Source organism: Sinohyriopsis cumingii, chromosome 10 (genome assembly GCF_028554795.1).
Source record: "Sinohyriopsis cumingii isolate HCF-2022 chromosome 10, ASM2855479v2, whole genome shotgun sequence".
Lineage (NCBI taxonomy): Eukaryota > Metazoa > Mollusca > Bivalvia > Unionida > Unionidae > Sinohyriopsis > Sinohyriopsis cumingii.
Window position 1 is genome coordinate 47,896,827 of NC_142970.1, and position 26,908 is coordinate 47,923,734.

A 26,908-nucleotide genomic window follows, 5' to 3' on the forward strand; every position below is an offset into this window, starting at 1 on the left:
TGTAAATTTGATTGGTAGTACACACATGCAGATCCCTTAACACAAACATACCCAAATGTACATGTCTGAGAACACGTTCGCCTCCTTAATGGTAAATACTGTTGTTAGTGATTTCATCACCACCAAACGGCAGAAATACCTCGTAATAATTAAGGAATGAATAATGGATCCTTATATTTACTTCGAATACGTCTTGGTGAATTGAGGTAAAAGAAAAACTCTTTGGATATTGAATCAAAAAATGGTTTCAATGAAAACACCCAAGAGAGAACATTAATAATGCTTGGAGAAAGATCATAACTTAAACCGATAACTGTTGAATCTGCATAACTGATAGAATGTAATCGTTTCCAGTTAATACTTGGAGCGAAAAGATACCAAACACTAATCTGAATAGGTATCAATATCGAGCAACTTATTTTCATTTAATTACATGTCCAATTTAATATGAAGATATGATGATATGTTCCTTTCATTTTCAGGCGAACCTCATTTTCATCGCCAATACACAGGTAGAAACCACGGATTTATCTTGTCTTATTCATCACAAATGATTAGAAAAGCAACGGTCAGTAGTACCGTTACAATTGATCTAGCTGTAGCAGAAATTTATCAGGTCATTCCGAAAATTCGTGCGTTGATTTTGGTTCTTCTCTTCTAACTCTAACATGGTGCTAAACGTAAATTTGTTGTTTGTACAAGGTTTAAGGTCAATATTCACAATGAAAAACAAGATCAAGCTAAAACTATTAATACATTCGAAATAAGTGAAGAAACATTGAATATTGCTGACATAAAAAGCACGTATTTGCGTTCACATTGATCACTCTCCGATAGCATTTAAAGAGCCAGTTATCTTTAATTATCTTCACACATTTATACCAGTTTCAATAACCGACGTTAGGTACAACGTAGCTAGACCAAAGGTTGACTTTTGCACAGCAAGACAAAGCACAGTATTTGATTTATAGTTTATACCAATCCGAAAGTCCAGTTGCTTACAAAACACATCAAACAATTATGAGAGAAAAATAAATAACTGGGGCAAAAAGAAGAATCGAACACTGAATTGAAAGAGGAGGTAACTTAAACACTCTATTGGCAATTGCTGAAGTAAATGAGATAACGCGTTCAAAATAAATGCTCTTTTGTTTGTCACGTTAATAATCAATTTCATGAAGATATTCATGAAACCTGTATAGTCTCTACAATCGATGTAAAAATAGTTCGACATTGATAGGCCATAAACGTAAACCGAATAAGAGACAGCATACATCACGCTTTCAGATAAAAAGTAAAGATGTAATCCCTGATAAAAAACAACTGGATCAAGTTAAAGATTTAAATAGCAAACACGTAACAATGTATCAGAAAGAAGATCATCGGATACACTGCAACTAACTCATGAAAGAAAATATCTGCATTGAAAAGTTTTACACATAAAAGAGCATTAGACCGCGGAAGTACTTAACTCAGAATAAAATAAGAAAATGGGCTGTATTTCACCAAAGCTTTTTGATTAATAAAATAGCATTCATCACGCATCAGTTCACACGACGCATTCAAAATTCATCGACTAATACTAACCATAAATGAAAGTAAAATGTAACCTGATCTTGACTTTAAAAAGTGTTGTATGGTTCCTTAGTTTAATGAACAAATCAAAACTTCTGTATAATATATTACATATTCTTAATATGGAATCTGTGGGGATCTGTAGCCATTATGAAGATAGCCTTCAAAAGCGAACCAAGTAATATAGAACTCTGATAAATTATATTTACCGTACGTTTAATATGCATATAACTTGCAATACTGCCCTTGTATACTGATATTGTTGGCACATTCGTAAAGATTAAGTTACGACTTTCTTGTCAATATATAAGATCATGTGTTTATTTTTTGACAACTATTTCAGCAAAGGTTACGACTTTTTTGTCATTGTGTAAGATCATGTGTTTATTGATTGACAACCTTTCAGCAAACGCGCATCCAAAATTTAAATTGCACCATCTTTTGGGCAAGACGATGAATATAATTACACTGAGGAAGTTATCTCTACTCAGGAGGTATTAAATATACCAAGGTATACCGCACAAAAAGACATTATCGTTATATACTAGCTTGTGTCCGATCACACAAAAACCGGCAGAAAATCTATAAATATAATATAAATACAGATACAACAATGTATCTGTGAGTTTCTTGGAAAATCAGTCTTTCTGAAATAAGAAACTTATGAGCTAGGATCGTCAGTGTCCATGTAACTTAATCTCTAACACATTTTTTTCGACACAAAATATAAAAGCAATAGAAGATGGAGCACTTTGAGAAATTATTTCTAGCACTGACAAATACTGATTGTATTTAACACCATCTTTGAATCCTTCTTTAATAAGTCATTGCGTTTTTAAATTGCAGATATTCATTATAACATACTAGACAGAAAAAACCATCATAAAGCTCAGTAAAGATACAAAGTCATTGATTGCTAGTCAACGGATTTTTCAACTTACAATTTATATCAATTTATTTACACCATCAAACTGATTTATACCACATGTAATTATTTGTATATTATTCTAGAATGCATGTGTAATAGTTAATCGAGTGCCCGGTTACCGATTTGAGTTTTTAAAGTGGATATATGCCATTATAAACAAGTAAACACACGTTTAGGAAATTATTGTGATAATCTCAAAAGATTTCAAAATATAATAGTAGCTATTTCCACATATTTATAAAATTTGTCTGGCGCAAACTTGTGATAGTTAATATTTTATTGTATAAAATCAAGTTTGTACATTACAGTCATGTGATCCGCAGCATATTCAAAATTTTCAATTGAAATCCCGTTCAAGTTCGTACACACATTATAATCCATATGATAACTATTATAGATATTATATATAAGGGCGGTTTAGTGTAATAATTAATGACATATTTATTCATGTGGTTTGTTTCCTCATTTAGTATCTCCTTTTTCAGCAAGAAATGAATCATTACCTTTCAATCCAAAAGAGGACAATATAGTTCGCAGGTTACGCAGTTCCTCCGATGAGAATGATTATCCAGATCAAGAAACCGAAGATATCACCGAGTCAGTGGGTGCACAGCGGTTTGAATTGCGGTTCCGAAGAACATTGCAGTCTACAGAAGACATTCCAGCAAGCCCAGTTAATCAAGGTGGCATTTCTGGTAAGATATATATATATATATATATATATATATATATATATATATATATATATATATATATATATATATATATAACATTTCACATTCCTTTGTATGCATTCATTTGATATTTTCATTCCAGCGCAAGCAAAGATGTTAAAAATATACATTGAACATTTCGGAACTGTCTTCGTTTAATTTGATTTTCATTATCTTACTCTGTTTCTTTAAATGTCACTTGTCATTCAAATATGTATATAGTAGAGTTGTTCTCTCGTTCTTTGTTGTACGTGTTTGTTTGTCGTTTCTTCCCCGGATAAAGAGCTTCGCTTGCTTCAATTTTGTAGCTCTGCCCTGACAATCGTGTATCAGGCTGAAATATATTGTGACGGTATCAGTATATTACAATTGCGAATTTGAATGGCAGTGCACAAAGGCGGATCCATTAACACAAACATGCCTCTGACAGGTAATATGGACTCTGGAAGTTAACATGGCTATGATTACGGCAGCCATACTCTCAGAAGAATACCTAAGATATGTTCTTGTCTTGAAAGAAAGAAAACGGTATACTCATTACTCGTTCCCTAATTACTATGCTTTCAAATAATTTAAGGCCATACGATATTTGCCTTAAAGAAAGTACATTTTTGAGAACATGTGTGTATCCTCGGCAGTAAGATGTTTTGTTGATGCTTTATTTAACTGCAAGTGGCAGGGTTTACTAAGTAATAACTGTACAGTGAGCTCTTACCTTTGCTTCTAATGTATTTTGGTCCAATGATCCAGACAATGCTTTCGACATTGACAATAAGAACGCATACTGAAATATCTTGGCTCTTGGGTAAGATAATGTCCTAAAAGAAAACACCCTTGAGACATATTTAAGGCTTAGATAAAGGAACGTTACTTAAGTCGATAAATGCTGATTCTGATTAACGGATACAATGTAATAGTTTTCAGGTAATACGTGGTTTGGATAGATACCAATCATAACAACTGGTATCCTAATCGTTACTTTCTGAGTAGATTTATGTTTTTAAAAGTATATGGCCAGTTATTTAAATTCCCTATTAAATAAGTAACTTTATATTCCGCGGTTCATTTTACTTTCAGCTGAACCTCAGGCGCTGACAAACCAATCGTTAGCATTTGTTCATCCCGAGCAAGCAAGTCATAGAAAGGAGGTTTACACAGGTAGAAAGATGTTTCATTTGCCATAAATATTTGCCCAGTGAATGTCTCATACAGGTTTCCTCTTTTAATGCAAACACATTCAGTGGGTCTTATAACAGCCTTGTGACATTATAAAAATCGAACATAAACATTATTTATCACAAGTTAAAGTACATTAATGCATTGGCGCTTCTTATAAAAACTTAGATTAGGCCTAAAAAGCTGAGATTCACTTTCCTTCGTGTGCAGAAATATATGTTATGCTTAATTTATATGTATTGTATTTTTTGTACAATGCCATCGAAGTAGCACTTTACTAAAATATACAACGGTCTGTTCGTAGTCTTTGGGTATTTTATTGCATTCATATCACAATATAAAACTTAATGTCCTGGTGTGTGTCCATCTTTTCTAAGATTTAGCAGCGTCCCACTCCATTCCGTTTTGAAAGTTCGAACACTTTCAAAAATGTTTCTTGATATAAGTTGATATAATCAGGTATAAAATGGGGCAACCTGGATGCATTCTTGAAACTTGTAGTTGCTTTAGCTCAAATTATTGCATTGCAAGATGACATGGTTTTCACCAATGTGATGTCTGCACACATGTACTCTAATGTAATCCATGGCCCGATAACGAGTGTGTGTTGGGCCCATTCCAACTCATGAAAGCAATTCATTATTAAATGCATTCAAGATCTGAAGTTATTTCAAATACTGCTTTGATTTGTTTGTAGCGGTACATGTCAAATACTAACATTTACATTGATTATGTGCAATATGCGTTGCCTAAAAATTTGAGTTATTATGTATATTGCATGTATAGTACGGTTCATTGTCTTTTGAACCAAAACCATATATATATATATATATATATATATATATATATATATATATATATATATATATATCCTTATTCGGATTCCGAGCTTTTCACATTCCTTTGGTATGCATTCATTTGATATTTTCACCCCATCACAAGCTAAGATGTTAAAAATATAGGTTGAACATTAGGGAACTGTCTTCGTTTAACTTGATTTTCATTATTTTACTCAGTTTCTTTAAATGTCACATGTCATTCAAATATGTGTATAGCAGAGTTGTTATCTAGGTCTTTGTTGTACGTGTTGTTTGTCGTTTCTTCCCCAGTAAATGAGCTTCGGTTGCTTCAATTTTGTAGCTCTGCCCTGATAATTTTGTATCAGGCTGAAATATATTGTGACGGTATTATTGTACATTACAATTACAAATTTGAATGGCAGTGCACAAAGGCGGATTTATTAACCCAAACATGCTTCTGACAGGTAATATGGACTCTGGAAGTTAATATGACTATGATTACGGCAGCCATACTCTCAGAAGAATACCTAAGATATGTTCTTGTCTTGAAAGAAAGAAAACGGTATACTCATCACTCGTTCCCTTATTACTATGCTTTCAAATAATTTAAGGTCATACGATATTTGCCTTAAAGAAAGTACATTTTTGAGAACATGTGTGTATCCTCGGCAGTAAGATGTTTTGTTGATGCTTTATTTAACTGCAAGTGGCAGGGTTTACTAAGTAATAACTGTACAGTGAGCTCTTACCTTTGCTTCTAATGTATTTTGGTCCAATGATCCAGACAATGCTTTCGACATTGACAATAAGAACGCATACTGAAGTATCTCGGCTCTTGGGTAAGATAATGTCCTAAAAGAAAACACCCTTGAGACAAATGTAAGGCTTGGACAAAGGAACTTTGCTTAAGTCAATAACTGCTGATTCTGATTAACGGATACAATGTAATAGTTTTCAGGTAATACGTAGTTTGGATAGATATCAATCGTAACAATTGGTATCCTAAGCGTTACTTTCTGAGTAGATTTATGTCTTTGGAAGTCTATGGCCAATTATTTAAATTCCCTATGAAATAAGTAGCTTTATATTCCGCTGTTTATTGTATTTTCAGCTGAACCTCAGGCGCTGACAAACCAATCGTTAGCATTTGTTCATCCCGAGCAAGCAAGTCATAGAAAGGAGGTTTACACAGGTAGAAAGATGTTTCATTTACCATAAATATTTGCCCAGTGAAATTCTCATTCAGGTTTGCTTTTGTAATGCAAGCACATTCAGTGGGTCTTATAACAGCCTTGTGACAGTATATAAATCGAACTTAAACATTATTTATCATAAGTCAAAGTACATTAATACAATGACACTTCTTATAAAAACTTGGACTAAGCCTAAAAAGCTGAGATTCACTTTCCTTCGTGTGCAGAAATATATGTTATGCTTAATACATATATGTTTTGTTTTGTACAATGCCATCGAAGTAGTACTGTACTAAAATATGCAACGGTCTGTACGAAGTCTTTGGGTATTTTATTGCATTCATATCACATTGTAAAACTTAATGTCCTGGTTTGTGTCTAGCTTTTCTAAGATTTAGCAGCGTCCCACTCCATTCCGTTTTGAACGTTTGAACACTTTCAAAAAAAAATTCTTGATATAAGTTGATATAATCAGGTATAAAATGGTGCAACCTGGAAGAATTCTTGGAACTTGTAGTTGCTTTAGCTCAAATTATTGCATTGCAACATGACATGGTTTTCACCAATGTGATGTCTACACACATGCACTCTAATACATAGCCCGATAATGAGTGTGTGTTGAGCCCATTCCCACTTATGAAAGCAATTCATTATTCAATACATTCAAGATTTGCAGTTATTTCAAATACTGGATTGATGTATTGTATCTGTATACGACTATGAAACGTATTTTCTGCCTGTTTATAATAATCGAGCCAAAGGATACAGATTTATTTCATCTTTGTAGATCATACAAATAATGGTGACGAAACAGAGCCCAAGGAGTTTTCAGGTACATCGAAACAAAATATTATTATATTGTTTTCAAAGTAGTATATGTACTCGTACTGAAAATGTTTAATCATATGATCGATATAGTTTAAGGTGTATAACCATTTATCTCGCATAGTGTAACACGTTTTAGTTTTGAAGAATTTTTCAAAATTTGAAAATGGTTGCATTGTATGTAAGACATAGACATATGGAATTACATAATTTTTTAATTCTGTATCTTAAAAAAATGTCATGTTTGTTAAAATATAATACGATATTTACTGTTACTTTGCACAGCTATTCAACGGCTTAGGATAAAGTTAGTTTGCAGATATTCTCTGTCAAATACTAATATTTACATTGATTATGTGCAATATACGTTGCCTAAAAATTTGAGTTCTTATGTATATTGCATATATATTATGGTTCATTGTTCATTGAACCAAAACCATATATATATATATATATATATATATATATATATATATATATATATATATATAAAGCTCATATATAGGAATTATTGAATTTATTTTTTACAAATGAAGTCACATGGCATATATCTTTTGCTGATCAATTCATCTAATTCTTTCTGTAGTTGTCTATCAAGGAAATAATTGCCTTTGCTAAGTTAACATGCTATATTAAGTCTGAAGTGTCTTTCTTATTAACCTTCTTCAGGCTCAATGAATCCCATTGAAGAAACTAAGCCAAAGGAATTCTCAGGTAAAACGGGTTTTGTTTTCACCTTTCAGATGAATTTATTTGTTTGTAGTTCCATTTGGGGTAGGGATCTTTCTTAGGAAATATGTCATCACCTGTATATATTATCCTGATATGTAAATGTTAAGTAAGCATTACAGATCAGTAATAAAGTATATTTTAGGAGGTATACATATGTTAAAACCACCCATAAAGCTTAACATCTCATTTTCGCTTTTATGTCGTACCAACAGAAGCAATTCAGAAATTGCTGATAAAATACAAAAATACTAGATATACCCTACCCGAAGTGATTGCAGCAAGGATTTGTGATTGAAATGGTACATCCACTCTCATCAAGCTCCTTCTTCGTTTGGTTTTCTCACACAAAATATAATACATAACTTGCAATTTCTCTCCTATGTTGATCAAATAGGTTGTTATACCCCAGGCAGGCTTGGACCAGAAGGAAACAGTAATCGATCATCCTTCAATCCAGTAGCACCAAGTTATTCTAGAACAAGTACAGATTCTGATGCAAATGAAGAAGAAACTGTTCCAAAGGAGATATAAAGAGGTCCCTTACAAGTGGAGTAAATATATATGTTGCAAACTGTTGTATTAATACTTTGTTTAGGGCGTGGTGCCTTATACTCTGTACAATTGCTAGACTTTGCTTATGGGCTTCAGTCTGAAGCGTTATTATTATTATTATTATTATTATTATTATTATTGCTGTTGTTGTCATCGCTTCGCCTTCACTATGTTAGAAAGAGCAATGGATACATCAATAATAGGGTGTTGTGCTATGCCTAAATATATTATATCTTCTAAAGTCGGTAGTTAAGGATATTTAATACTATTGCAGAAACCGATTCTGCCACACTAAGGAAAACAGAGTTCATCATGTTTCTACAGGACAAATCACACAACAGTATTAACTAATGACGATGCGATTTACATGTCTGTAATACAAATACAGCTTCTTATATTAGGGCACATTCTGATTTATATTTATTCAGTATCAGTAAGTAATAGAAAATGTCATCACCATTACAAAAATACGACATTCAACATGTCACTAATCTATGTTCTTTGGTGTAATTTTCACATGATTTAATCGACACACGTTTCAATGATAAACCTAAGTAAGCACAAATTATGTTAGCGGCCGCCGCCTGATCTTTGCCGTCTGGAATAATTTTGAGTCATGTGTCCAATGTAATCAACAAGATATAAGTTACATTAAGCAATCATCATTTTCATATCGCAAACTTAACACATGTGCTAAATTACTGCTAGTGTGTACAATTGTGCATATCAGTTTATCTCTACTACTTGAAAATTGATGGATGTGCAAACATGACTGCGTATCCATAGACGAACACCAATCTCGGCCAACGTGAAAACAAGTCGGTCTACGGCGTAGCCATAATTTTATCATCGATGTCTTCGTGGTTATTAAACAAAGAAGCCGCTGTTCACTCATTGTTATCAGTATAGCTCCTTTAATCTTATCAGTATATATAATCGTTAACTTACTCTCGTTATGGGGGCCCCGAGTGGCCGAGTGGTCTAAAGCGCTCTCCGTTATGAATCACTGCCACCTCATCTCTGTCTGCGTGGGTTCGAGTCTCGGATTCAGCCAATGTGGGTATGTGAGAAAGCTTGCCAGTAGCTTCTTGTGGGTCGGTGGTTCTTTCTGGGGGTTTTCCCGGGTTCTTCCTCCACCATTAACACTGGCCGCCATGTATATCCTATCGTGTGCTGAACAAATGGCGTTAAACCCTACAACAACAACAACAACAACTCTCGTTTTGTGAGGCCAAATCATCACTTAAAAAATCCGTTGCCTGAAAAATCGAATCTTTATCCTGAATACTGACAGGTTGTGAATACGCTCCAAGTAAACTGAATCATGCACCTTACCAGAAAAAAGAAGCATTACCCGTAACATAATTTCGGATAAAGTCACGTTCCATGAAGGATGTAGTTTTCGCCCTTGTGTAAGCATGTGAAAGAATACAACTGAAGTTTATGGTCTTTAAATAAATGCATATAATTTCAAAATGTTATTCTTAACAATTCTGCTACAGAAAGCTCAATTCATGGATTCAACTAACCTCGAAGTGTTGTCACACTATAAAAGCACCGTTTCGTCATTGATCTTTCTATAAAATAGTAGATTTTACTTCTTCTTTCTTCGTGTCTGCTGAACAAATATAAGAACTTCATTTCACGAAAGTATCTAAAAGCTCGCGGTTTGGCGTTAAGGTTATAGGCCACGCTGACCAGCCGTTTAAGTTGAAATCACTTTGTTTCTAAAAGGAAATATTTCATCCGTTTCATTGACTTTAGTTCCATTATTCGTAACATTCCAATTATATGTAACATGAAGAAGGTATGTGATATCCTTAAGGTTTTGTTGTTTACAGTTTCTTAAATGTGCAATGTCTCGGATAAAATATACTAATTTGACATAAGGTTTTTGTGCAGCTTTGTTTCACATATTTTCAAGCGTAAAGCAAACGGTTATACATTCGTTTGCAATTTGTCTGACATGTATGCATACTTTCATGTTTCGTTTCCGTACACTGTCGGTTATACAAGTTTTCACATTAAATGAAGCCTACTTTTAAAATAAAGTACCAACGACCTCGAATTCGAATACAATTCATCTATTAACTGTTAAATTAAATGTGATTGGGCGCCGGTTTGGTTGCTGTTTTTCATGTTTTAGAACTAGCTTCGTATTACTTTTATTTATCCGTTCTTCTTAGGTAGTCTATGCTGGAATAATGTATATTTGTTCACGCCAGTTACTTGATGTAGTACTTTAAGTTTTCTTCCAAACTGTATCCATTCCATTTAAAGAGTACATACTTTTAGATTTGGATATTAATCAACGTTGTTAATGTTGTCATGTTTGCAACACAGAGAGAAACCTTGCTTGCAAAATATGTTCTATATTTGTTTCAGATTGTCGACCTTATAAACCATAGACTTGAGTACAATTATTTGCATATCTATAAATATTTCTTTAAATAATCATTATAGCTCTTATCGAAACTTGTTTTATAATTATATCTTGACCATAGTACAATTACGCGTTTTAGAATTACCAAATCTCAAATAACCGAACAGATTGATGCATACCTCTGATATCTTCTTCTTTCCCTTGTTTCAGCTTAAATTATATACAGATCTGTGATTCGTGTCACTGCAACCCTCAATTAACTTTGGCAAAATGTCAAATCAATTTGGGATTTTATTATGATCGCAAACCATCACATTCTTTATATGGAGTTGTCCTTACACTATTGCTCTAAATATGATTTTTAAACATATCCCAGTAATATTTTTGGTGAGAAAATCTTTCCAACGTCATATTGTATTTTCTCAGCTTACATTCTCGACAGATTATGTGATTCATCGTTTATGTCATCTACATCATTTGTCTTTTACGTAGTTTCGCCCAAGCAAATGTTCATACGGTTATCACTGTGAGACAATTTTATCCATAGATGTCTTTTTCAGCTAACCATTCGTCCTTAAGATGGCTTATAGAGACGATTATGTCTGTAATTTCGTGCATCGTTTTACACGTCCTTGTTGATTGCTGAAGAAACTTGTTCAGTAAAGCGTTCTTTTAATTCAGTAGTGCTATCTTTGTTTCGTCCTGTCTGATTTCCTACCAAAAATTATATATATATATATATATATATATATATATATATATATATATATATATATATATATATATATATATATATATATGTGTGTGTGTGTGTGTGTGTGTGTGTGTGTGTGTGTTGGCCAGTTGTCTGTTCGAAAGATATAATATATTAATATATTAAGTTCCTAGAAAAACGGAGCACTGATTACATTTCTTATTCAGGACGATCATTTGTTACTAGGTAATAACCTAGCTGGACATTGGGCAATACACTAGTATCTGGGAAGCTTTAAGCTCTGTGTATCGATTAGTTGATCCTAGTGAAGTAGAAATCCTTAATTTATATCCAGCTTGCGCAGTTACTAGAGATATGGCAAACCATGCTTTTGAGAATGATCTTGTTGAACAAGATGGTATTCCTTTAGCGGACACCTTTTTGGGTCAGGCTTTAAATGAGGTCAGTTTGCTCTAAGTTAGTTTGGATGAATCAGAAAGTATTGATCAATGCAATTCCCTTTTAGGTACACCGTCTCTTAAATCTAATCAGGGTGATAAAAGACAATCACTGTTTGTATTAGAGGTAGGAGATCCAGAGACATCATGTTTGTTAGTGAAACCTAAGCCAGACAAGAAGGAACTTGCTACTTCATAAATAATGGAGTAAATGTGAGGAAATAGAGGCTATCTGTAATATCCGCTGGTGATGAATGGTCAGGTAGCTATCAAATTTGTATTCCTAGATCGTTTCGTCAGTAAGTTCATAATCTAGCCCATAAAACGCCATTGTCTGGCCATTTAGGAGTAATTAAGACCCATCCCAAGATCTTAAATCATATTTCTAGCCGAAAATTAAAAGCGATATTTCTAGGTTTTGTGGATCTTACCATACTTGTCAAAGGGACGAAAAACCCAACCAGAAGATCGTCAAAGCGCATCTGTCATTAATTTCAGCGTTATACGAACCATTTAATAGAAAAATGGTAGCTTACGTCAGACATTTAGCTAAGACAAAGTTAGGCATCCAATACTTGCTGATGTTTTATATGTGCATCCGCAAGTTTTCTAGAAGATATTCCTATGAGGAATGTTTTATATTAGTTGCAGCTTTAGTGAGAATTCATTTTACGCAGTTTGGTCTTCAGTGAGATACCGGGAAAAACAACAGACAAAGGGTTCAATTGTTTTTATTTCTTATTAAGTACACTACTCGAGATTCTTTATACAGTTTGTATTTTTGATCATATAAAGCTACGATGACAGTGGACTTAAAAATAGAGTATCCATATTCTGGAGTGGCGAGATAGCATTAAGTTTATTATAGTAATATGTTAGGAGCATTAGTAAGAAATTGACAGAAGCAAATTGATTTAGTATTACCTGTACCACATAACGAGTATTTAAATACAAATGAGAAATCGGAATTAATTACTATTGAACTGACGAATCGTTGCAGTTCTAACGTTTTAGAAAAATCTGGACCAGAAACTATGCATCTGCTGCCGTACGAAATGGACTAACTGAAACAGCTCACAAAAGAATATGAACCTTATTTCCAGATGTTCCAACACGAACGAATTCGATTTTCAACGACGCTGAGATAATGAATTCAACGCCCGTAAAGGAACATCCTGATATGATGAATCCTCTCAAACAATGCAATCTGAAGAAAAAAAGTTAATTATTTGTTGGAGCATGATCTTATCAAACCAGTTATAATTGATGGAAGTTAACCTTGTATTCTAGTGCCGAGACCAGACAAAAATCAGCAGGGAGAGGGGGCGAATCCTACAACTCTAAGGAGAAGTCCATTTCTGAAATCAACTCCTCCAACAAATAAGACACCATGGTCGAAAACAAAAACCGAGTCCTCAGTAATAGCATATTTTTGTTATTGACCCCTTGAATTGTTTGTGTCAAATTTTGTATGCGTCCTCGTTCATGACCCTGAGACATCCACATTTGATCGCCTTTCCCCCTGCTGGTGTGTGTGAGTGTAAAAAAAAGTAGCGGTTAGATGACAGTATCTTAACCAAACATGTATCGAGACCAATGCGATATCGTGCCTAAGGATTATGTAAATTTATCGTGATCAATCCATGAGGAATAACTTGCGCTTGAGATAAGAAGTTTTTAAACTTCATCATATTCTTGTCTCCTGAACACCAAGACTGGTTGATATTTCTTAGTGTTTGGGGTATCAACATCATTAGATACAGCCAGAAGATTCAGGTTATCTCTGATAACTTTAGGAATGTGACTGTATCGTTGTGTGACGTAGATCATGTCGGTGTTTTTGTTCCTGCCTTCAGAAAATATTCGAGCTGGATTTGATTGTTTGTCTAGCATTACATTTCCGTATACTACGAGATTGCTGATTTTCCCGTTAAGATTATCTACCAACGGCGTATCGTTGACGTCGGTCATAAAATCAATAATTTAAATTGCCGCCCTGGTTCTCCGAGTTAGCCTTTTTATTAAAATGTCATTCATGTTGTATCAATATAATAAATATATGACTTTATATTGTGTTCAATGCAGAGCGCCCACTGATACCAGTGGATTAAAAACAATAACGATGAGGAATAAAAAGGGTGAACTTAGGAGCAAGTGTGTGAAATCTGGTACAAAAATACAATTTTGTCTCCTCATTGCTAGCGATGGGAACAAAACGTGGTCATGGTATCGCTGTATCACTTGGAAATTTACCAGGGGCCCCTGGGCTTAGTATCCTGGCGAGAAGCATCTTCCTAGGAATAATTATTGTGGTCCTGGAAGCCGACTTGATATCCGACTTGACAAAAAAGATCAACCGCGATCTGGAGGGTATCCAATAAATGCGATTGATCAAGCGTGCCATGTTCATGACGTTAGGTACACAAATCCAGATCTACAACAACGACATATTGCTGACGGGAAGTTGGTTCACACGCTGAAGTCTGTAATAAATAAAAATCTGAGAGAATCTCTGTCCTACTGGTTGATACGATCTGCGATGAAAGGTTAACTAGTGCTAGGGGCCGGAATTAATCTTAGATAATTCTTATGTGGAGTCAATGTATTATAGTCCAAACTTTTCTACCATTACCTAACAAAATGCAGTACGCACATATTGATGTCGGCACTCCCAATCAGGCAGATGTTTTGTTTTTGCCACATGATACTATTAACACTCGTAGACGTCATTCGCGCACATAGAGATAAGTGCTGACTTTCGTTAAAATTGCATGTATATATATATAAAGAAGCAGAGCCTCTATCAACAAAGAAAGCAATTGAAGTCGCCTCTGCGTTTGAATGAATTTATCAACGTGGTGGTCTGCCATTGCCACACTTGCTATAGGTTGATCCTGGCAAATAATTTCTTGGTGCAGTAACATTGCCGACTGCACCAACATAAGGTTAAAATCAGGCGAAGCCACACCGCAGTTTATCGAGATCCGGCAATCGTTGAGCAATTTAATAGAACACTTTCTGAACGATTGTATTGATATCAGTATGCGAAGGAATTATCCGCCGACCTTATGTCCCTTAAGACCCTGAAAAAGTTTCAGGCCGAGATGAGAACTCGTGAGTGGTTTGCAAGACTACTTAGTGTGATGTGATAGCTGAGTTTTTGTCCGTGAACAATTACAAATAATTACTGAAGATACTCAACTACCACCGCCTTCACTTTTTTGAAAGATGATTCGTTAGCAATAAGACACTGGCTCCTCGACGCCGATTTCACTCAAGACAGGTCAGCATCACATTTTCACGTGTGACCGAGACTATTGTTAATTCTATCCACGGTAAATTGTCTTGGATTATTATTCGAAGAATACAACAACATTAATGTGTTACAAAAGCACAATGATTATTTTGCCGTTGTTTCAGTGTCATGATAAACTCGACATCAAGAGCAAAGTCGCGCTTATTTGTTTTTGTCACATCGATGATACCCAGCAATTTTTTCCCTTATTACATCATCACCATTTCTAACAATGGTTTCCTGAATTTCATTATTGTCTCCTGTCTCTAACATTGGCAAGACATCCACGGTGCAGTCTATGATAATTCTCCGTAGCTGAGACATTCTTCGGACTCTTGAAACTGCTAGATAACCTAAATTTGACCATTCGATACCATCATGAAGAATCAAAAATTTAGTATCTGATAGTTAGACCATGTGATGAATGAATAGTTATAGCCTATCCTGGTGTTCAGCATGATACTGCACCAGCTTTCCCAACAGCATCCACAAGAACAACAACATCATTTAAGAAAGAGCTTTTGTTTCTTCGACCATCCTGGACTTTCAACATCATAATTTTGTTTCCGTGTATCTGCTGTGCGATAACACAATGGGACAGGTAGATCTAAAAACTTTTCTTTATGTTATTGGAATATTTGTGGATGAACTATTTTTTCTAGATGCTACTATCATATCGCTAGGATACCATGAATTCCATAAATCATCGTTTTTTATCTCTGGAATTATCTCTCGCATCATCTTGCATTGAACTGTATCGGATGCAGGCATGTTAACGTTTTGAAATATTTCAGCAATCCATCAATAGTTCTACCATCATTACGTATTTCATCATAACAATCTACGATATTCCTATCAAGCATATATCTCAGCAGCACTATGGGAGCCCAACTACGCGAGTTCTTCGCAAAGCAATCCATCAGGTTCACCCGTGGTCACGTTTATTGAAATGCCGCCCAAACCAAACCATAACACCAGGATGAACTTGCACTGCAAACTCAAATGATTCAATCACGGAAAAACCAGTTAAATCGAAATCTGGTCCTATCCCAGAGGGATGGGGGCCATTTATCAGTGTCATGGTCATCTCATGTGAAGGATGTCCAAACAAACGAGTAAACTATGCATTACATTCTCCCATACCAATAAAACTTCCGGGATAACATGCAACCATGTCAAATGAAATAACTTCGTTGAAATCATATTTGGTATTCCAAGACCTTCTGTGTCCATGCTCGACACACAATCGCCGAACGTCTTCAAGAAATTATCCACGTATCGGTCATCATTATTATTTCTTCTGAGCAAAATGGGCAACAACAGATGGAACAGTAAATCAATTGTTAAGTAATATTTCTATCTCGTCATTATCGGTCGGTTATTTCTGTGCCTTCGTTTTCGTCGTTTCATGGAGACTGTTAAGGGTTTGCTGATCTTATGGATGAACTCAAACATGTCGTTGGTCAGCGTCATCACTCGCTTTTCTTGTGGAAATATATTTATACTTGGCTTCCATACGTGAGCGTTATGATCAATTAATACTATTGGAGCTCCATTTCTTACATACTTGGCGGTGTACAAGATCTCTCCGGTTCTTGTTCTGACCTCGATAGGAAATCGTAGCTGTTTTTTCAGTTCTCCGATCTAGCTGATCGTTGCCCCACTCTGACCTCCCACGCGTTCATTTTTTCCCATTGTAAATGTTATGTGATTATCTGGGCGACACAATTTAGAATAGCACTGGTTATGGTGCTAGCACTATGTCGCGTCGGCAATGGCCCATTAATATCGGACTGATTTAATGAATATATCCCACAAACAACTGCAGTCGCCGGATATGCTCTCTCTTAGTATGATTAGTCAATGCCAGTATTATTCCTGGTCTAGATTTTTTAATCAAACACGGCAACACCCCCGGTGCTGGCACTCGTGTGGTTTCTTGATTCACCAACAAGGTCACGTTTAATTCAGGTTACGTCATTGTCGACGTTCGCGCCGATGGCTGCTACAATAAATTTTATTCTGAGAAAATATCATTGTTCACCCGGATCCCAAAAATTAATGATTATTCTTGATCGTTGGTCATTCATGGAAGCGTTTCTGAAAAGATTTGTCCTTTTACTCTGAATGATGACCAGACATGCATTTCATTATCACCTATAAACTCCTCCTTAGACATACGGATATTGTCAATCAATCCAAGATTAACATCAAATAATAAGTGCCGTGATGGGTTCCTAGTCCACGTCCCAGGGTTTAATCTGTCGAGATGGAATTTACCTTGAGATTGTTTGACCGCAGATAATCTTGTAAACTCCTCTATCATATAATTAAGGCAAATATATATTTAAATTAAACTTCACTTTGTAATATACATTGACTCGAGCAAGGAATTGTTGCAAGTGGTTGTTGATCGGATCAATAACTGCTTGTAATAAGGCTTGTGTAACGGATTTATGTGGATATCAATTGCCGAGTGTAGGACCAGAATGTCAAGGACCATAGCCGTGTTTGAAATACGACGAAGGGGTCAAGAGGAAACGCAGTTGTGCGTGACGTGTGGAACTAGAAAATACAGAGCAATGAAACGGTATTATGATAAAAATAATGATGGCCGTGAATCTTCGATAAAATATGCTGAAGACTGGCTAGCTAGATTTTCTGGATCAATTGATCAACAAGCCTGAGTTGGATGATAGGATGCCACATATTTGTTCTAGTTATAAAATTTTAATATAGACAAATATTTATATGTATATATACATATACATATATATATATATATCTATATCTATCTATCTCTCTATCTATCTATCTATCTATCTATCTATCTATCTATCTATATATATATATATATATATATATATATATATATATATATATATATATATATATATATATATATATATATATATATATGTATGTATATATATATATATATATATATGTATATATATGTATATATATATATATATATATATATATATAAATAGACATATATATATATACATATATATATATGTATATATAATATATTTATAATATATATATATATCTATATATGTATATATATACATATATATATACGTATATTTGGAACACTTGCGTTCCGAGCGCATCGCATCAATAAAAATGTTGAGGTGTCGCGTGCTGATATCATTATGCACTGTCTACGAAAAAGACCGGTCGGTTCTGTTAGTAATGCCTGTTATCTCAGATTCACTGTTGGAAAAACTAAGTATAACTCACACAGGTTTGTTTATGAATGTTACAAGTGCCCGAATAAAGATGGTTTTGTGATTGACCACACCGACTCAGATTCAAGGAATAATTCTTTAGAAAATCTTCAGTCTATTACAACGCATCAGAATTCTGCACAGGGAAATACTGGAAATAAGAAGCATCCAAGACCACTTAGAGCTGTAAATCACGAGACTGACAGAGAAATACTATTTACATCAATGAAAGAAGCTGGAAACTATTTTGATATTTGCCGGCGTTCGGTACAACGTGTCGCAGATAATATAGCCAACTCAGCATTATCAAACACATACAAAAAATGTATTTTTTTTCTCAATATTTCACTGCCCTGGAAAACACCCCCAGTGAGAACATATTAATAAGAGTAGGTGAAGGGGGAAAACTACCTTAAGATTAAACAGTACCAATCCAGTAGCTTCGGTTGTATCTAAATATTGACAGCGTCAAGAATTAAGTAATGATCATAATGGGGTTCACCCGCGAAGTAATTCATTAGTGTATACTATTATGTGATGGGTAGATCACAATCTTTTCTGTCCGTTTGTTGGGGTATTCTGTATTTCGTACTCTAGTATTGCTATGTGTGTACATGTTCCTCGATCCAGGGGTTATTGCTATGGGTAATAATAGCCATTTGTCCCTTGTCTCCTGACATAGTTCTTGAAAGAGTCAAGAAACAAAGAATAAGCTACGCCCCAATGCTATTTTTTGATTTCCAGGTATTGGAAACTTCATTTTAATTTTTGAAACATAATAGTAAGAAGGCCCCGTGGCCGAGAGGTTAGCGTTCCGGAATTTCATACTCTACGACTTTAAATTGGCATTCCAATTACGTTGCTGACAGTTGCAAGAAATCGTATTTAATAATTGCGGGCTCCAAGCCCGAAGCTTGAAATTAAACAGAAAAATGTAATGATAACTGAAAACTCATATGCACCTTCCCACAATATCAAACAATGTGGTGGATGCTGATTTTCCACTCCCCAAGGTTTGATATTGGGGAGGGTTAGAAACAAATTTAAAGTTATTAGTATAAATGTATTGATTGTAGAGCAGCGGAAGAATTACCTTGACAGTGTGCATGTGACCATGAGGTGGAAAGCAGGAGCCTCTTACCTCATGGTAAAAATAGACAGCAAGAGTAAAGCAGACAGTGATTGTTAAATACATCTAATGTAATATAACCGGAGGGGGGTACCAAAAAGCTCATTAAGCGGTAGCACCGGTAAATATAAATCTATGAGAACGGTAGCACTGTAAGTGAGAGTTCTGGTGTAGAATGCAACGGTGATAACAACGAAGAAGTAGCACTGGTAACTACAAATATATGAGAACGGTAGCACTGTATATACCCACAACCATAAAGGGTATATCCTCATGAAGCAGCAGTACATCAGAACAATAGCACTGTAAGTGAGAGTCCTTGACAAAATCGAGGGGTACAATAACCAAAAAGTACCACAATTACAAGCAAACAAACAAAAGGGTACAATAACCGAAAATAACCAAAATCATGAAGCAGTAGCATCGTTAAATATATGAGAACGTTAGTACTGCATACCCACAGTCATAAAGGGTAAATCCTCATGAACCAGCAGTTGTACCGGTAAATGTAAATATATGAGAACGTTAGCAATGCAAGTGAGAGTCCTCGGATTGTAACACCGACTGTAAAACACTGCAAACAATTACCATGAACCAGTAGCATCGGTAAATATAAATATATGAGAACGGTAGCACTGTACGTGAGAAACTACAGACACACCGATCTTACTGTCTATTTTTTTGTTTTAATTTTAAACAAATATTTATTTTGTAATGAATTTCGAAAACGTTAATGCGATTTTTTCTGCAATTGAAAAATTGCAATGACCCTACCCCCAACTGTAACAGGACTGGTGGTATACAACTTTCTGATCAACTCGATCCGAAAAAATCACAAATGATTTTGAAATATTACAAGAATGACAGTCCAAAGAAAGATACACACTAGCAACCGAATACATTTTATTAAATTACTCTAGCAAGCAATGACACAATCGCTAGCACGTGTATGTGATGATACAAGTTCGGCAGTTTGTTCCGCTTGAACAGCCGATAGAGAAAATTAGATCAGAGCTGTTTAAGTAATTTGAAACAAAAATGATTGTGGGTGGGCGTGTAAGACAGCTAAGGAAATATAAATATGATTGTAAACAGCCAGAACGTAAACAATTGCATTCTGAAGGTGAAAGTTCTGACACTGATCCCTGATAAAATTCTGGACAGAGTCTAGAGAGAGAAATTGGAATGTGACCGACTAATAATAGAGCGAGTTTCATTGATACATGATATTGGAATGTTACCGTGGCTAATGATATATTTTAGTAGGATATTGTGAAATGTTTGTAACCTACTGCTCTAATTGCGAATGATCCACCTTGTGTTTCAAGGATTTCTGATTTCATCCCTGCTTATATCCCCCTAGTGATAACTACACTAGAACATAGCTAGGGACAGAGGCAAAAAGCGTGGGATAGTAAAAAAAATAAATATTTTTTTACGTTGCAAAACATCTATGTGAAACTCTGCAACGTTTTTGACACAGAGTCCCATGAAATAAGCAGGGACAAAGTCCTTGGGTACAACACCTTTGTCCTTGTCCAGGGAGAAGGGAGACTGGGGTGGGGTCTATTGTCACTGAAGGCCTTGAATATCTTCACATCATCCAATGAAATCAGCTAAAATCTTTATGTCCTTGAATATTATCACTTAATCCTCAAAGAGCTGACTGATTAAATCAGAGATCATCCGCTCCGCTATATTCAACAACATGCACACCACAAACCCCTCTCTAACTTCTTATTTTCACTGTGTATAACTGAAAGGATAAATATGGTATGTATCTTCATTATATAGTGTTCTTTTGCGTTTCTGATAAGCACATCGGATTAACTGGGACTGCTCGAAGAAATAAATCGTATTTTTTCAACATAACTCAAACAGTCGTAAGCAAAATAAAAGTCGTGTACGGACCTTTAAATATCATTGAACCAATCAAATGCTAGGGCATGCGTGATAGCGTTATACAGGGCAAGTGTACTATAAATCTTGCGCTTGTTGCATGACCCACATTCAAATTCGCGTAACATTCTTGACCTGCTCAGATGAAGATTTCACCTTTGATCGACCTTGTCATGAATGGAACTCGAACTACGGATTAAACATGAACTTTTACGATAGTTATAACCATTGATTTAAGGGTAACACCATAATCTTAAACAGCACAAACACAAATTACGTTACAAATTCAAAAGATGATACATGATTCCGTAACACCTTCCGCCATAAAGTGAAGAAAGATTTATGCTATAAAACTTTCTAGTATCTAATATCAAAACTTGGTGTAAAATTGACATTGCATAAAACATGAATGCCACCATCATGAATACAAAACAATCCAGTGCTGTGCATCTAGCATGTGAAAGTGCATCTGCTATTATTTTTGTCCCCTCATGTGCCTAACATCGATGTTCAATGATTTTATCATCCGAGTCCACCGTAAGATTTCTTTGATTCTGTTTCTTCATTTTCTTAATATAAGTTTAAGGTGTTTGTTATCTCTGAAGACAACGACTGGAGAAGGAGCTGCAAAAGTATACACTTTAAAGTGTTGCAAGACCATGTTCAAAGCTTTTGATAAGTTAAAGGTCATACTCAAAGGAACCCCAATTTTGTCAGCTCCAGATTTCACTAAATCATTCAAAACGTCTGTAAATGCAAGTGGCGTAGGGATTGGTTGAATACTCTTACAGAAATGGTGTTTATCACTCAGTGTGCTGCTTTTATGGAAATTGAATAAACACCAGACAAATTATTCCACGATAGAAAAGAAAGTCTTGCTTGACCATGTCCTACAACATGCTAAAAAAGTAACATAAGCACGACAAAAGTCACTTTCACTTAAGCTGATTGTTAGATTTGCCTCGAAAAACGTCCAGATGGTTTCCATGTGGTTCTTCCAGGTGTCCTTGTTATAATGACGTCATAAATGTAAGCGCCACACTTTCATAATCCAGATCTTACCATTTTCATCAAACCTTGAAAAAGCGGGGGAAGCTCTTCGACCCAAATGATGACTTTGTTTTGCTAAAGTCCATGTGGAACCACGAATTCTGAAATTTCAATGGCTCTCTCTCTCTCGGTAAGTGGAACTTGCTACAATCTATTCATGATGTCAAATTTCAAGACGTATTTGGCATTACTAATCCTGTCAATACAGTAATGAATTCTAGGAATGGGAAATTAATCTGTCTTAATGACACAGTTTACTATTCTGTAATCATTACACATACAGAAAGCTTTCAAAACGGGGGTTGGGGGTAAGTATCCTACACTGTAAAACTGTGAGCGTAGTCTGTAATTAAATCGGTATGTAGAAATAATAATGAACGATTCTGCACTAACTATGGAATCTCGTACTTCTAAACTCGGTCGACAGCGTCTAGAGGCAATCAATAAATATCTCTCCGTCTGTAATTCTCTCAAGCAACAACAACAACAGCGTCAGGAATCTCGGATGGAATTTGCGGAGGATGCAGCAAAATCGTTCATTCCGCGTTTAGTTGAATAAGCGACGAACTACGACAATTGATTTCCAGTAATATAAACGAATATTCCAAGGATCATCTGAAGCAACATATCATCACGCGGATGCAACATCTAAAACAGATCGCATCTGACCTCGAGTACATTCACCGAGCTATTATAGCAATAGTGATTGTTGTTGGTGGTTACATCATGGTTCCGCTTGGTGGTAATAAGGTAATAATATGTGAGCAGTTGTTTCTCTATCACTATTCGATCACATACGCAGATCTGCCGATATTTTAGATGCCATGATTCAACGTAGAAGAAATGAAAATAGCCATGAATGATATCATCGATGAATATTTTGGGAAAATATTCATCGATGATATCATTGATGGCTATTTTCTTTCCTTCTGCGTGAAAAGCGATATCACCTCCTCCAAGTATCCCCAAACATGACAACAGCGCCACCAGCGGTGGTAGGCATATATATCCAGGTGTTGTCAGCATCACATCAACTAACGCAGTCAATATGGTGTGTGATGCTATCGATGGCAGCTATCACTTAGATCTTGAAAATTCCAAACAGGCACATAAGGGACATAATCTTCATTCGTTTACCCCTGAAATTCCTCCTGCACATTTGATAGTGTCAGTAACTGTTAATGCAGTTTATTTACTATGTCTTAATCCCCTGTTGTAACAGATACATTTCACACTTACTGACCACTTACTGATATTCTTCGTTCACGAGATTACACTGGGAATATTTGTATTAATACTTGTGGTAAATTCAGTGTTATTACGGTAACACACAAGCACAATCAATACAAGCTTCGTTCGGATTACCTTAGAAGAGTTTCCAGATTAGTGAAAGATTTATAGCACATTATTCATTCTAGGAATTTATATACTGTAATAATTTTTAATTCATTTACCTTGCTTGCTTTTATATTATATACGTATACATAAGTACACGCACACCCACTAGCGCAAAATAAATCATCTCCAAGTAATATCGAGCATCGGAAAATACCTTCTTAACATGTATCAAAAAGGATTGGTAAATGTATATTTGGATTTTACAGATAAAACAGCAATTCGTTTCATTATCGATTGGAATGGTCTCATCCATGCACTTTAAGTATATCATGTTTACTTTTTGCAGGTTCACTTAGTTTTATTCACTCTGAAATATACTGTCTTTAGTGAAATCTGACAATTGTTTTGTCATAGTGATTATGCTCCATCGGAACCTTCTCTTCAATTGTGTTTGAAATACTGATTTTATAAAATGTATTGAAAAGGATGCACTGAAATCGTTGCTCACACAGGTTGTAAGTACTACAAAAACAAATGATTAGATAGCGTACTGTTACTCCTACCTTTGCGGAAAGTTCGTATTAGACAATTAGTATTTCTTCCAAGAGTTTTCAAGATCAAACGAATCAGGACTTGTAAGTACTGAAAAGAGACTTTAATCCTTACATTATTAGTATGCTGCTATATCATGAATTTTAATACAACAATACCGCATTCCTATGCAAATAGTATTAGGTACTAAGCGTGAATAGTACTAACAGGATCAAAACATAAATTAGTCAATTTCGGACATATAAAGTACCAACTTTCAGATGCATTCTGCAGTTACAATTTATTGTAAACATATTGGCTTCTTGCAAGCAATCAGCAGGCATGTTGCTTGTTGATCAACTTCAAAATTATTTATCTGATGTTCATCTCGTGGATCGTTTACTTGTCATATGATTGTCAAATCAGACAAACGATTGTATGCATCCTTGGATGCAACTGTCAGTCGATATGCCTGCATATGAAACTAAGCTCAGATGAATGGAGCTCGCTTATTATTATATGAGAGTACGGTTCTCTTTCCGCTCATAACGGATGCATATTTTGCATCCTTTATAATTGATTGTTTACAATGTTTCACTGCTTAATTACAAGCCACATGCATCAAGTCTGCTTATGTACAAGAAAAATAAAGAAAATAATTAATTTGGAAATCTTGAAATTGACATTTGTTCTTAAATTGAAAGGAATCCCTGCTCTTTTATGCAATCGCTGATTTAGTGGTTTACATATTAATGCCTGGACATTTCCTTCGATTATTAAAATTACTTTATAACGATTAATTTCAACCCTAAAAGGCTTCTGAGTAGAACACGCATATCTTCAAACAACTGGATCGGCATGATTTACAATCATACCATACACTTTTCACAATGGAGGCACGTGCGATTAGCTTATGTGAAATGATTATGATACAAAACGTTCTACGTCACATGCAAGTTTGCAACAAACGGATTATACCCATCATACAGCTATTAGGCAAAGGGAGATAACAAAGTCAGGTACAGTTAAACTTACTGCCTGGTTTTCCCACTTACTGAGCAATATTGCAACGTATCGTGAGAACTGTTACAACTTTGTATTAGTATATATCTCACTCATCCAGTTGCTATTAGTACACTCCTTCCTTGATGAAGAAGATAAACATTCCCGACAATTATGTGGCAGTTGGTGAAGTCAATATTACGTGTAGTGCAAATCATTTATTTGAGTGTTAAAATATCAAAACGTATAAATAGAATGTTAAATTTATTGGCATATTTTGCATAGTGAATTGTATTTACATTTAATAAATACGATCGGTAGTCATTATTAAATCGGTGACCTACGATTTTGGTATTCATGTCTTTCATATTGTTAAATGCATTATAATGCTGAGTTCTGTTTCGGTGGTATAGTGCTATGTCGTTTATTACAATAGTTGTAACTTGTGTTTCTTAAGTATGGCTTTTCTGCGCAACTTTCATTGTCTTTCATTATCGTTAGGATAATAGTGCAATTATATTAAAGGAATTGATTTAGTGGAATTCTGCTTATCAAATTGGTACTAAATGTAGTATTGAATTTCTACAGGTTGTAAGTGATGCGAAACTATGTATGCACCATTTTCTCTCAAACGTTCTTTCTCTGCAACTATAGCTCGCATTGTTTTCCGAGCTCCATCGGATATTGGCATTCATGGGTAAATGAAGCAATTGATATAATATAATATAATATAATATAATATAATATAATATAATATAATATATATGAATTTTCGTTACTGACGATGCTCCTCTGGTATTGATAGTCATTACTTCTTTGAAAACTGTAGAGTTTAAAAAGAGAAATACCGTTTAAATTATGGTACAGATTTATGTTCAGTGAAGATTGTTTAAGGTTTTTCTACTATGACCCAGAAAGTTATGTTTTATGCCTCAGTATCGATTATCTGTGGCACCGAATACAAACATTACATTCAAATTAATGAACTTCTGGTGAAACAATCTTCCTTTACATCACATCCTCATATAGGAAGAAGAATGTCATACATGAACACTGATAAAAAGATTATTGGTAATGTAGACCATCGGCCCACAAAACTTGCAGTTAAAATACAGTATTGCAATAACATAGAGCAGTAAGAAATAGAGACATAATATAGCTGAAAATAATACAAAAGCAATCAATACGGTAACAATAGATATGAGATGGAAGGGGATTGCTATATCAACTAGCATTCCTATTGATCTTTGTGGAATAAACGTGCTTCAAAATTGATATTTATTTTACTGATTATGTAGTTACATATCAAATTGTTTTTTTGCTTTCTTTCCTTGAATGCTGAATAAAAATATTGTGCGCGATGTGATAGAAAAACAGAATTTTTAGACCTCGTCGAACA

The 26,908-nt window shown here is 34.9% G+C and overlaps 1 protein-coding gene across 3 annotated transcripts in view; it reads left to right on the forward strand.

Annotated features, from left to right (window-relative positions):
- Positions 1-11,512, forward strand: part of LOC149790007 (uncharacterized) — a 48,302-nt gene extending 36,790 nt beyond the window's left edge. For 2 of the 3 annotated variants that reach the window (XM_089973394.1, XM_089973393.1), the window contains 7 exons: positions 483-512; positions 2,989-3,198; positions 4,294-4,374; positions 6,304-6,384; positions 7,173-7,217; positions 7,880-7,924; positions 8,337-11,512. In XM_089973394.1, the coding sequence (XP_089829520.1) occupies positions 483-512; positions 2,989-3,198; positions 4,294-4,374; positions 6,304-6,384; positions 7,173-7,217; positions 7,880-7,924; positions 8,337-8,473 (629 nt within the window). In that variant the 3' untranslated portion in view covers positions 8,474-11,512. The remainder of the gene's footprint in view (positions 1-482; positions 513-2,988; positions 3,199-4,293; positions 4,375-6,303; positions 6,385-7,172; positions 7,218-7,879; positions 7,925-8,336) is intronic. The other variant, XM_089973395.1, reaches the window with a different exon arrangement.
- Positions 11,513-26,908: the final 15,396 nt, after the last annotated feature.